This window comes from Furipterus horrens, unplaced genomic scaffold (assembly GCF_987537825.1).
Source record: "Furipterus horrens unplaced genomic scaffold, mFurHor1.1.pri manual_scaffold_4, whole genome shotgun sequence".
NCBI lineage: Eukaryota > Metazoa > Chordata > Mammalia > Chiroptera > Furipteridae > Furipterus > Furipterus horrens.
Window position 1 is genome coordinate 66124099 of NW_028327174.1, and position 14030 is coordinate 66138128.

Here is a 14030-nt window from a genome sequence, read left to right on the forward strand (position 1 = left end):
AACAGATTTGGAAGGCATTTATGGCGTGTATCTTGTTTTTAAAGCATGATGGCTAAGTTAATTAAAACTCATATTTTAGATTGTAGATTTGTGCATGCATATAGCTTAAAGGGTGATTTTATATGTTTACGTGAAATAAGGCTTTTCAATTTTGTGTTATTTTTCCTTAGAGACAGGATACAGTCTGCCTTAGAAGATGAAAATATATTTGCAGTTACTGTAAGTTTTATATTAATTTTTTGTCATAAATGCTTAAAAATTAAAAGATTTTAGTAGTAGAATTTGATTTTTGACCCTCTATCATGAAGTTTCTTCATTTTTAAAATTGTACAAGTAAATAAAAGATACAGTAAAAGATAAAATAATCAAATATTTATTGGTATTATAGAGTAAAAGGTAAAAGTCCACTTTCTCTCTCTTACTGTTCAGTCTAACCATTTGGTGCTGTATCCTACCAGGCATTTTGCTATGCATCTTTATACATACATATACACATAGTTTGCTTTTTTGTTGTTTTGGATTTGTGTTTTGTTTTTTTTTAAGATGAGGATGAGAATTTCACTGTGAAATGCTTGGTGAGACTTTGGAAAGAGCCACTGTAATGCTCTAGAGAGCTCTTTCTTTACACAGAGGACCCTCAAAAGGTGAAGAGTGGGATGCTTCACTGTCCTCTCTATGCAACATTGAAATTCTAGAAAATTTAAGGGGGTTGTTCCTCAGGCCATTGGCTATCTTCTCATTGCTTAGTTCTCCCTCTGGAGCCTTGATCTGCTCCCTCTTTGGGGTCATACTGTCTCCTCAACTTGACAGTCTTCTGTGTCTGTGTCTTTGGTAGAGCTGTCACACCTGTTATGTTGTAAGGGGCAGAGCCTTAGATATTCGTTGGTATGAGGTGACCCATTTCACCATATGGGGGCTGTATGTGGGGGAGGGGTCTGAGAGGGAACAACATTGCTTGCTCAGCACTCGCCCCTTTTCCAGGCACTTCACCTGCTTCTCATATATAACTGGTGCCCCTCTAGCTGTTGCCCTGGTGGTGGTTCCCAGAGAGGATGAGTTTGTGAGCGTTCTAGGACCGTGGGGAACCTCTGAACAGACTCTCTCCTGAGAGACTGGCAGTTTCTCCCGCTGCCCCAACCTCCACTGGTTTCACAGCCAGAAGCTGTGAGGCTTTATTTACCTGGCACTGAAACCGTGAGCTGCTCAGTCTGGCCCAGGGCTGGGATTGCTCTCTAGGTGTCTCTCCTGGCTTTTATGATGTGTGACTGCTCTTTCCACTGGCCAGCCGCAGCCACACTCTTGCCTCTGTCATACTGAGTCCTCTCCACCCTGGCTTCCTGTCTCCACCCATCCTGCCAATCTGGATGAGTATGACATCTTTATAGCTTTGTTTGTTGGACTTCCATGCAGTTTGATTTTCTGGTAGTTCTGGTTTTTTGTTTTGAGGTAGATGTTATCCTTCATATGGTTGTGGAAGGAAACAAAATGTGTCTACCTATGCCACCATCTTGACCGGAAGTCCCTAATTTCCTTTCTGTTACTTGTCTTTCAACTTTGTTTAAGGGGTCTTTGTAAAGCCAACATCTCCATATCTAACTGATCACATTTGTCATGTTTTCCTTTGTCATTTACTATCTTTTTTGTTAAGGAAGGCCTTTCTGAACTATTTAAAAAATATTCTGCTATGTTTTCTTCTAAATCTAAAGCTTATTGTCTTTTTATTTATTTAAAAACTTTTTTTTGTTACTCTTATTACAGTTGTCTCAATTTTTCCCTTTGCCCTCATCCTCCCAACCCACACCCCACTCCCACAGTCAATCCTCACACTGTTGTCCACATGTTTTTTGACTAGTCTCTTCCCCTTCTTTCCACCATTATCCCCCTCCCCTCTGGTCACTGTCAGTCTGTTCCATGTTTTTCTGCCTCTGGTTCTCTTTTGCTCGTTAGTTTATTTTTGTTCATTAGCTTCCTCTTATAGGTGAGATCATACTGTATTTGCCTTTTACCGACTGGCTTATTCTCCAATTCTGCCCACGCTGTTGCGAAAGGTAGGAGCTCTTTCTTTCTGCTGCGTAGTAGTCCATTGTGTAAATGTACCATAGTTTTTTTTGATACACTTGTTCAATGATGGGCACTTAGGCTGTTTCCAGCACTTGGCTCTTGTAAATAGGGGTGCATAAGTTCTTTTAAATTGGTGTTTCAGGATTCTTAGGGTATATTCCTAGCAGTGGAATCGCTGGGTCAAAAGGCAATTCTGTTTTGAGTTTTTTGAGAAAATTTTATACTGGCTGCACCAGTCTGCATTCCCACCAACAGTGAACTAGGTAGGGTTCCCTTTTCTCCACATCCTCACCAGCACTTGTTGTTTGTTGATTTATTAGTGATGGCCATTCTGACAGGTGATATAGGTGTGAGGTGATAACCTCATTGTAGTTTTAATTCGCATCTGTCTGATGGCTAGTAATGTTGTGCATCTTTTCATATGTCTATGGGCCATCTGTATGTCCTTCTTGGACAGGTGTCTACTCAAGTCCTTTGCCCATTTTTAATTGGATTGTTTGTCTTCCTGGTGTTGAGTCATATGACTTCTTTATATATTTCAGATATCAAACCCTTGTCCAGTCTATCATTGGCAAATATCTTCTCCCATATGGTTGGTTCCCTTTTCATTTTGATGATGGTTTCTTTAGCCGTGCGGAAGCTTTTAGATGCAGTCCCATTTGCTTACTTTTTCCTTTATGTCCCTTGCCCTAGGAGATATATTGGCAAAAATACTGCTACATGGGGTATCTGAAATTTTCCTGCCTATGTTTTTCTCTATGACTTTTATGGTGTCACGATTTACATTTAAGTTTTTCGTCCATTTTGAGTTTATTCTGGTGTATGGTTTAAGCTAGTGGTCTAGTTTCTTTTTTGTGTGCACCAGTCCAATTCTGCCATCACCATTTGTTGAAGAGACTGTTTTTACTCCATTGTATGCTCCTGTCCCTTTTGTCAAATATTAACTGACCATAGAGACCTGGGTTTATTTCTGGTCTCTCTATTCTGTTCCATTGATCTGTTTGTCTATTCTTAGGCCAGTACCAAACTGTTTTGATTAGAGTGGCCTTGCAGTATAGTTTGATATCAGGTATTGTGATCCCTCCTACTTTGGTCTTCTTTCTCAAGATTGCTGAGGCTATTTGGAGTCTTTCTTGGTTTCATATAAATTTTTGAAATATTTGTTCTAGATCTGTGAAATATGCCATTGGTATTTTAATAGGAATTGCATTGAATCTATAGATTGCTTTGGGTAATATGGACATTTTAATGATATTAATTCTTCCAGTCCATGAACATAGTATGTTTCCATTTATTTGTATCTTCCTCAATTTCCTTCTTAAGTGTTCTATAGTTTCCCTAGTATAGGTCTTTTACTTTCTTAGTTAAGTTTATTCCCAGGTACTTTATTTTTCTTGTTACTATAGTAAATGGGATTTTTTTCCTAGTTTCTCTTTCTGATTTCATTGTTGGTGTACAAAAATGCTCTCAATACTGAATATTGACTTTGTGCCCTGCTATTTTGCCAAATTCACTTATTAGGTTGAGTAATTTTTTGGTGAAGACAATAGGGTTTTCTGTGTACACTATCATGTCATCTGCAAATAATGACAGTTTCACTTCCTCCTTTCCAGTTTGGATACCTTTTATTTTATTTTTTTCTTGTCTGATTGCTGTGGCTAAGAACTTCCAGTACTATGTTGAATAAGAGTGATGAGAGCGGACAGTCTTGTCTTGTTCCTGAACTCAAGGGGAAAGCTTTTAGTTTTTGCCTGTTGAGATGATGTTGGCTGTAGGTTTCTCATATATGGCCTTTATCATGTTTAGATATGTTTCCTCTGTTCCCACTTTGCTGAGTGCTTTTATCATAAATGGGTGCTGGATCTTATCAAATGCTTTTTCTGCATCTGTTGATATGATAATATAGTTTTTATTCTTCACTTTGTTTATGTGGTGTGTTATGTTTGTTGATTTGTGAATATTGTACTATCCCTGTGATGAATCCCACTTGATCATGGTATATGATCTTTTTAATGTATTGCTGGATCCAGTTTGTCAATATTTTAAGGATTGTAGCATTTATGTTCATCAGCCATATTGGCCTGTAGTTTTTTCTTTGTTGTGTCTTTACCTGGTTTTAGAATTAGGATAATACTGGTTTCATAAAAAGAGTTTGGGAGCCTTCCCTCTTCTTGAATTTTTGGAATAGTGTGAGAAGGATAGGAGTTATTTCTTCTTTAAATGTTTAGTAAAATTTGCCTGTGAAGCCATTGTCCTGGGCTTTTGTAGCAGGGAGTTTTTTGATTACTGTTTCAATTTCACTAGTTGTTATTGTCTATTCAGACTTTCTGTTTCCTTTTTTTTTTTTTTTTTTTTAGTTACATACATTTTATTCATTCATTCATTGTTTTTATATTACGGTTGTCCCATTTTCCCCCTTTGCTCTGCCCTGCTCCTCCCACCTCCCCTCTCTCCCACTCTGCTTCTTCTTGATTCAGTTTTAGAAGCTTGTAATTTTTTAGAAATTTGTCCGTTTCACCCAGGTAGTTCAATTTCTTGGCATATAGTTGTTCATAGTAATATTTTACAATCCTTTGTATTGGTTGTAACTTCCCTTTTGTTTCTAATTTTATTTATTTGGGTCTTCTCTTTTGATGAGTCGAGTTAAAGATTTGTCAGTTTTGCTTATCTTTTCAAAGAACCATCTTCTAGATTCATTGATCTTTTGATTTTCTTTTTTTTTTCGTTTTTATGTCATTTAATTCTGCTCTTATCTTGATTATTTGCTCTGGGCTTTGTTTGTTGTTGTTCCTCTAGTTCTTTTAGATATAGGGTTAGGTTAAATCTTATTTTCTATATAATAAACTCTTGAATTCATTTGAGTAAGTTTGTCTATGAAGGAAGCAAGAGATTTAACTTTTTTCATATGGAAAGCCATTTAGCCCAACACCACTTATCAAATAAATATATCGTATTTATACATGGATGTTTTGTGTTTTATTGGTTGATTCATATGAAAGTCAGTACTACTCAACTGAGTCACTCTAGCTCAGAAGTTTTGATATCTTATAAGGTTAGTCTTCCTCCTCATCTTAAAAAGCATATTTGGCTATTTTTACATGCTTTTGTTTTGCAGATGAACTTTATAATTTCCATTTTTAAAAAGTTAGTTGAGATATTTATAGCATTAATATTGAATTTTTTAATTAATTTGAGGAGAAATGACATTTTTATGTTGAATTTTCCTGTTTATGATCATGGCATAGCTCTCCATTTATTTAGATCTTTTATAGTTTAATATAGATTTGTACTGTTTATAAGAGTGTAAATCCTATTGTGAGTGGACTATCTTTCCTATTGTATTTTATCATTAGTTATTACTCTCATATAAGTTAATGATTTATGTGTAAAGCTCACATTTGGCTATTTTTGGAGACTTATATTAGCTCTAGTAAGTTTTTCATTGATTTTATTGGGTTTTCTATATTGGTAGTAGTTTACAAATAGTTTCCCTTTATCTTTCTTTAGCTCTTTTTTTTTTTTTTTTTTTTTTTACTTCCTTATTCCATTGGCTAGGAGCACCCATACAATTGTATCAGTTAGTAGGCATTCTTTTCGTGTTCTTGACTTTTGTTATGAACGCTTTTGTTTTACTGCAGATTAAGGATTTTTTTCCCCTTCAAACTAGCTAAGTGTTGGGATGGATATTGAATGCAGTCACATAGTTCTTCTTCTCTTTATTTTTTTTAGCTTCTGTAGATATCTGCTTTAATTTATTACTGTAATAGTTTGCATTAACAGTTTTCCTTATGTTGAATTTTCCTCAAATGGAATAAACTCTTGAGTCATGATGCATTCCTAAATATAATACTAAATTTTCTTAACTAATATTTTATTTAGAACTTTTTCTAACATATTTTGTGTGTGTGTGTGTTACCCTTACCCAGTTTTGGTGTCTAGCTCTCCAGAACAAGTTCATAAATCTTCCATCATTTTTTCTGCTTTGTTCAAAGAATATCGAAATTATTTGTTCTTTGAAGTCTTGGTAAAAATACCCCTTTAAAACTATAAAGGCCAGATGCTCTTTTGGAATTTAATTACTTTATTTTCTAGTTACTAGAAGTAATTCATGTTTGAAGCAACTATAGTGAAAAAAGATATAAATAAGTATACATTTTTATAATAAATTCTTTCAGCCACACATCTGCTAATCTGCTTTTTCACCTAAAATATTTTTTACTATCTTTTCAATCTTCTATTTAAAAAAATTTTGGCTTTTCAGAAGCACTCTTTTAATTTTTTATTTCTTAAGGTTTAAAAAAAAAAACAACAACTTTTACTTTATTTTAATTTTTAAATTAAAATTATTGGGGTGACATTGGTTAATAAGATGCAATAATAGGTCGAGCATACATTTCTATGATATGTCAGCTGTATATTTCATTGTGTGCCCACCACCCAAAATCAAATCTTCCATCACCATGTATTAGATGCCCTTTACCTTTTATTATTCCCACCCCCCTTCCCCTGGTGAACACTACACTGTTGTCTGTGTCCATGAGTTTTATTAGTTTGTTTATTGCTTTCTCAATGTGCTAATTATTTATTCTGCAGATACTTAATATCATTCCAATCAAGTGATATGCGTGTCTAGGAAGATTAGTTAGTTATCTTATATTTGGCTATCTATTGTACTTAATGGTTTTAACAGTTCTCCACTAACTGTCTTGGTTTTCTGGTAGGCAATCCTATTATCTAAAAATAGTGATAACTTTGACTTTTTCCATACTACTTAGTTGGTGTTTATTTAATTTTGTTTGTTTGTTTTAGAGTTAAGTATGATACTTACTATGGGCTTTAACTAGATAGTCTACCATATTAGCAAAATATTCTATTTGTAATTTATGAAGATATCTTTACAAATGACATTTTGGCATCTATCCAGATGTTCCTGTGGTTTTTCTTATTGACTCTGTGAATAAAATGGATTAATTAATAGGTTCCATTACCATAGTACCCTTTTAATATACTGCTTAATATTACTTGCTAATATTTTTGTCAAATTGTCCTTAAGGTTGGTATTAAGAGCCTTGGAATATTAAGTTTTATCAGCTTTGCTGTATTGATCAAATAGATTTTAAAGCTTTCAATGTTAACTTTCTAATATGTCACATGTTTCATTTTTCCCTAAAACAATATCTCTGGGGAAAACATATTTTAAATTCCAAGTGTAGCCATAAAATGAAAATATCAAGTAAAAGCAGCCACACATTGATACAGCAGTTTGAAATTTATTTATAAAAATTTTCTTAGATGAATATACCAGTTTGCTTTGTGGTAAAATGTTTATGGGCGATTAAATATACTTATTTCAGATTTGCTTTTAACATTCTGTTGAAATAATATTCTTAGAGAATCCTTTTTCTTTCCTTCTCTTTATTTATATTTTAATAGGCTCTTAATGCTAGTGAAAAAGCAGTTGTGGAGGCGTTATTTCAGAGAGATTCACTTGTCCGACAAAGTCAGGTATGACTAGAATTTTTAAATATTCTTTTATGAAACACGGAAAGAAAAGGTGGGTAAATGATATAAAAGAACTGAAGTTGTTGTAATTTAAAATGTTTTTCTTATTTTTTTTTCTTTTTATTTGTAATTAAAAGGAATTAACCTTATTTTTGGTTTTCAAATAATAGCCCTAGTATTTCAGGGATAACTTGTTAAAAACTGTATTATTCCTATAGAAAACTTTATTCTTTTGCCATAATCTTTATATATCTTTAAAAAGTAAAAATAGAGTTTGGAAAAATTGTTGCTTGGTATTTTTATACCAGAAACATTTTTGGAATTAAGTGTAGGAGTACTGCAAATAAAATACAGATTTTATAGTTAATACTCTTTTTTTTTTTTTTTTTTTTAACTTTCCTAGCTGGTGGTAGATTGGTTAGAGAGCATTGCCAAAGATGAGATTGGAGATTTTTCTGATAATATTGAGTTTTATGCAAAATCAGTATATTGGTAAGTCATTAAACTTTTATTCTAAAACTTAAAGTTGGTTTTGTTTACTCATCTTTCAGTAAATACTCACTTCTTATTTCTTATTCAGGCTGTGAGCAAAACAGATAAAAACCCTGCCTTCATGAAATATATAATTGTTTAAGAGAGGATAAACAAATATGTATCCTGTTTGATATTAAAAGCTTTGAAAAAAAAACAGTTGCTAGATAGAGGATGATAATGAGTACAATTTTAAGTAGGAGAGGTGATCAGAGATGGTCTCTCTAAGGAAGTAACAGGTATTTAAGAATAAGAGGCTTTTAAGAAATAAAGGAGGCAAGCTATGCAGAAATATAAGGGACAGGTCTTTTGGTTAAGAACAGAGACTGCAAAGACCCTGAGAAGGTGAAGTATTTGTTCACAAGGAGGCTGTTGTGAACACAGCAAGGAAAAGTATGGTAGAAAATATGATTGAAGAGAGCCAGCTCCCACTGGACTTTTATAGGCAGGCAAAGATAAGGGTTTGGAACTTTATTCTAAATGTGATGGGAAACCTTGAGAACAAAAGAATGTGACATGGTTTGATTCAGGTTTTCAAATAATCACCTGCTATATTTTCTCAGTTATAATTTGATCAAGAAGACACTTGTTTAGACACTTGTGCATGTTTCTAGCTACTTTTGATTTTTTAAAAATATTTTCTTTTCCCCTTACTCTTCAATACTTTTAAATTACTGTAGGCCCTTAAAATCAGAATGCACCCCTAGGTTAAAGGGACAAATTTATTTTAAGACTTGAAGAAAAAGTTCAGATTGCCTTTGAATTCAGTAATATTATGTGTACAAAGTCTGCAAGTCAATTATATATTTTTTCTGCTTAACTAGGAAATTAGTGTCACTGAATGTTTATTAAAAATTAAGTCTTCAGCCCTGACTGGTGTGGCTTAGTGGGGTGGATATCATCCCACAGACTGAGAGGTTGCTAGTTTGCTCCAGTCAGGCATGTGCCTGGGTTACAGGTCAGGTGAGAGGCAACCAGTCAATGTATCTCTCGCACATTGATGTTTTCCTCCCTCTTTCTCCTTCCCTTATCCTCTATCTAGAAATAAATAAAATCTTTTTAAAAATTAAATCTTCAGTAGTTTTGATTTTTCTAAGTAAATGAATTTTCATTTTCAGGAAAAAAAAATTTTAGTTAAAATGCCCTGTTAAGACTTTTGCAAGTTTCTTATGAATACAAAATAGAGAACCCCAAAACAGACTCACACTTTATATGGCCATTTGGTTTTCAACAAAGCATTCAAAACAATTTAACGAGGAAAAGAATGTTATTTCAATAAACTGCAGAAAAATCTGGAAATCTATGTGGAAAAAAAGATTGATTTTGAACTCTTTTGCATCATACTCAGCAATTTTTTAAGCTGGATCCTAGTCCTAAATGTAAAAGCTAAAACCATAAAGCTTTCAGAGGAAAATATAGGAGGGCGTCTTTATGACTCTGGGATAGGCAAGTGTTTCTTTCTTAGGGCACAGAAAGCAGTAATCAGGGGAAAAAATTGATTTCACTTTATCAAAATTAACACCTTCTTGTTAAAAGACATCATTGAGAAAATGAATTGGTGGTGAGCTGCAGCATGGAAGAAGCAGAACCCACAGTTCATAAAGAGCTAGAACTCAGTAATAAAAAGATAAACCAATAAAAAGGGCAAAGATTTGAATAGATACCTCACAAAAGCATAGAAGTGGATGGCCAATAAGGACATGAAGATGTGTTCATTATTAGTCATCTGCGAAAATGTAAAATGCCCTTTTATACTTAGCATTTTTGCATGTTTTTTCTGAGTTTATACTTTTCTTTTTTACTTCGACATAATTATTTTTTTAAATAGACCTATTAAAATTACTCCTTTAAAAATAAATTGTACTTTTTCTTTCAGGGAAAATACTCTGCATACCTTGAAACAGCGGCAGCTGTCTTCTTATATCGGAAGTGTCCGTACTCTTGTCACTGAATTGGTAAGTGTTCTCTTTGAAATAAAAGTTGTCTTCAAAAGGAAGAGAGAAAAAACAAAAGAAAAACAAGGAAAGCTGTAAAGCTGTCTTCAAAGTTATGTGACTTTTTTAAAAGGCTTCTTGTTTTTGTTTCCTGAAGATTTACTTATACTGTTTAACTCCAAAACTACTAAGTTGTATTTGAATTTGATAGAATGTATTTGAACATATCTGTGACCTATGAATTATAAATTTTTAAAAAAGTTATAGAAAGTGTTCCTGATTTGCCAGCATTAAAAACAAATTAATTTTGGTCATATAGCAAGGTGTGACTTTTCAACTATTAGATGGTGACCTATGAATGCTCTTTTATAATATATAGAGAAAGCAGGGGGAAAAATAAAGCTTTGTGAATTAGATTGATGTTAAAACATTCTAGTATATGAGTAACAATGGATTTGAAAAGAACAGTAGTCTAATTATAGAAATAAAGGTGTAGAGTTTTGTAACAGGTGGTAGCATGTGAATTAAATATTCATGGTGAACAGTGATGGAAATAAGTAACAACTGAAAAAATTGCTAAAATTATATTCGGTAACAAAGGTGGTTTTTAATGAAAATTATTTGGAAACTACTGGAAGAGCTTGAAATAAATTGTAGCTAAACTACTCAGTAGCAGGCAACTGAAAGTCATTTCCTCTTATCTGGAAAGTGGTGGTTTCCTTCTTTTAGAGAGATCATGTTCCAAAATTGAATGGTTGTATCTGTCTGCAAAATATTTGTGAAAATACCCAAACCTGTTGTACATTCCATTTTATGGATTGATACTCACATTGCCATACACACTGACATTGGAATAAAAATTACTTCCTTTCTTAAGTCACATTAAAATAGCTTTTCATTTGAAATTCAACATGCAAATCATGTGTGCTCTTTGCTGAAAAGTAAGAACAGTATATTATCCCAGACATTTAAAAGCATATTTCTATCTGTGAAAGGTAGTACATAGAAATAACTGGGTTTTGTTTGTTTTGGAAAGGGTGTATTTGTTTATTAGAAATCTTTTTTAAAATAAAGAATTTTATTGGGAGTTGGTATGTTTTATCTAGCATCAATCCCATAATGGCCTCTCTTCTCACAGGTTCTCAGAAACTACCAACTAGCCTTTTCTAGTCACAGAATAGGTTGAGACTCCTTCATTTTCTTCTCTGCTCATTTTTCATCTAGGCCTAATTCTGTTTAGTATTAACTTGGCCACGTAGTTGCTATTATATCAGGGTAAAGATCAAGTCATCTTGAATTATGAGTAGCATTCTAGAGTTATCTGGCTGGGCTGGCTACTGGAGTTTCCACCTTCCCTGACCTAAGCATGCCCCTTTGTGGGCTAAAGGAGTTTGTTTTGAATGGGCAGCAGGCAGTTGTGTGGCTTTTGGGAGCACTTGTGACACTCCTTCCCATTCTTAATTAACTGAATTGTAAATGTATTTATTTCAGCAATATACTCAGAGATTTATCACTTTTTAATGATGTTTAAATATATGTGGGTACAAAGGACTTATAGTTGATGATTTTTTTTTTTTATAGGACCCTGATGCTCCCATAAGACAGAGAATGCCCCTTGATGATCTGGATAGAGAAGATGAAGTTAGATTACTCAAATACCTTTTCACTCTAATTCGTGCTGGAATGACAGAAGAGGTAAATATGTGCACCCTGCTTGTCCAGTTTTAAAAAGTTATCGACTCTTTAAGTTGAAAAAGATCTTTGTGACCCACCTAGTATGCCTTCTCAATGCAGTAATCTCTTTCATAGTGCACCAGGGTCTAACTGCTGTTTGAACATTTCCAGTGATAAGAAACACATTGCCTTAGAAGGCAGTGCACTCTAGTTTGCACAACTCTAATAGAAAAATTTTTTTAAGAAGTCAGACTTTGCCTCCCTGTATTGTACTGTGTACCCTAGGCATATTTCCATTACTTCTTGTTCCGATTTTTAAGAGTTGAGACTAAGGCGGACCCAAATTACTCTTGCGGGTGACACTATGCATTTGAAGACCACCATGGCCCTCAGACTTCTTCCTTTTAATCTCACCTCTTTAAAATGTAATCTCCTTTGTGGTAGTTAAGGTCTTGTATATACAGGCATACTTCAGAGAGATTGCGGGTTCCCTTCCAGAACACTGCAATTCAGCAAACGGTAATGTTTTTGCTGGTAGAGGGTCTTGCCTTCAATTGTAAAAAATACATCTGGGAAGCAGAATAAAGTGAAGCATAGTAAAATGAGGTATGCCTGCAGAATGTTTGGTATCTAATCAGGCAGCTGACTGGATGGTTTTGTTGACTTGAGATGAGGCAGTCTGATGCATAGGAGCTTCAAGCTGTGGATGTTATGCTGTACCTCTTCTGCAATACTCTTAGTGATGTTCTTTTAGAATTAATTCAAAGTGTTGTCTGTTCAGTGTTTTAAAAACCATTAGCATGTAGTAAGTAATTTCTTATAGTAGTAAGTTTTAGGTTATTAAGTATCATTCCTATTTTTTAATTAAGAAAAGAAGTTGATAACATATATTAATTTACTCAGAAAATATTTCAGTCCCAGCCACTCTGCTAGATGATGTGCAAGATACTAGGAATTGCAGTGGCAAAGAAGGATGTACCTTTTTAAAACAGAAAACAAAAAATGATCTCATACCTGAAGGCATGAAAAACAAGAACTTTCCAGGTCCCATTACCTTTACATTACCACAGAGAATGGGTTTTTGTATTTACTTAAAGCTCTTTTTGTTTTATAATTCTTTTTAACATAATTGTAATCATAGTATACATTCAGGGTTGGGTTTTTTTTTTTTTAACATCTTTATTGAGATATTTACATAGCATTACAATTCACTTCATTTAAAGTACAGCCATCCCTCAGTACTTGTTGGCCCAGAACTTGTCAAACCCTGTACTTATCACATTTTGATGAGAAAAAAGTGTTTCAGTGCTCGGCACTTGTTCGGGACTCTTTGCACTTGGTAGAATTGTATCAGTCACAATGCCACCCTGCAAGAGAAAGTGCTTCATTGTTAAGGCACTTGTCACAGGTTCCAGAACTAATTAATGATGAGTACTGAGGTACTACTGTATATACTTCAATGATTTTGGTCTATTATTAATTTTTTCTTATTGCAGTGAAATATATATGTCAAAATTGGTCATTTTAACTATTTTTAGGTGTGTATTTCAGTGGCATTAATTACATTCACAACAATGTGAAACCATTGTCTCTATAGCCAAAACTTCATCATCCCAAATAGAACTTCCGATTTCCCTCCTCCCCCAGCACGTGGTAACCTCTAATCCACTTTTTATCTCTATGAATTTGTCTCATTTAAATATTTCACATAAGTGGGATCATTCAATATTTGTCCTTTTTTGTTTGGCTTATTTCACTTAGAATGTTTTCAAGATTCTACATTTAGTTTTTATCCTCTTTTTATATAGCATATCAAAACATTTTTCATGTTTCTACATAGCTTTCATAATATATTTATTTCATAATTTTTTAAAGCCATCAATGCAAAATGCTCTTTGAGATAGTCTGTACCTGGTTGTATGTATTAGGTTTTCTAGGTTCAAGAAACCACTCAGGTTACTTACAAGAAGGGAATTGATTGGCTCATGGAACAGGGAAGTATACAGGGTTAAATCTGGCTTTAAGCGGGATCCAGGGACTCAGAAGACATCATTGGATACTGTCTCTCCCAAACTCTTGGTTCTGCCTTCTCTGACTTCATTCCCAAGAAGCCACTCCTTGCTTCTGTAATGGCCACCAGCAGTTTACGTCTTCCTGCCAGCTAGGAAGCCCAGCAGAAGGATTGTATCTCTTTCTCAGTATCTTCAGCAAGAGCCCTGGGGGTGATTCTTGTTAGATCACATGACTAACCCTAGAGTTCAGACATGGCATTAGGCCTGCTCAAACCATATGAACTAAGATTGGGGAAGAGATGGCTCCTGAGGAGAT

General features: G+C 34.1%; 1 protein-coding gene across 2 annotated transcripts in view; it reads left to right on the plus strand.

Moving 5' to 3' along the window:
* Nucleotides 1–14030, plus strand: part of NUP107 (nucleoporin 107) — a 39697-nt gene that overhangs the window by 9851 nt on the left and 15816 nt on the right. For both annotated transcript variants that reach the window (XM_090275645.1, XM_090275644.1), the window contains exons 8-12: nucleotides 171–219; nucleotides 7495–7566; nucleotides 7967–8055; nucleotides 9971–10049; nucleotides 11610–11723. In XM_090275645.1, coding sequence (XP_090131771.1) covers nucleotides 171–219; nucleotides 7495–7566; nucleotides 7967–8055; nucleotides 9971–10049; nucleotides 11610–11723 — 403 coding nt within the window. The remainder of the gene's footprint in view (nucleotides 1–170; nucleotides 220–7494; nucleotides 7567–7966; nucleotides 8056–9970; nucleotides 10050–11609; nucleotides 11724–14030) is intronic.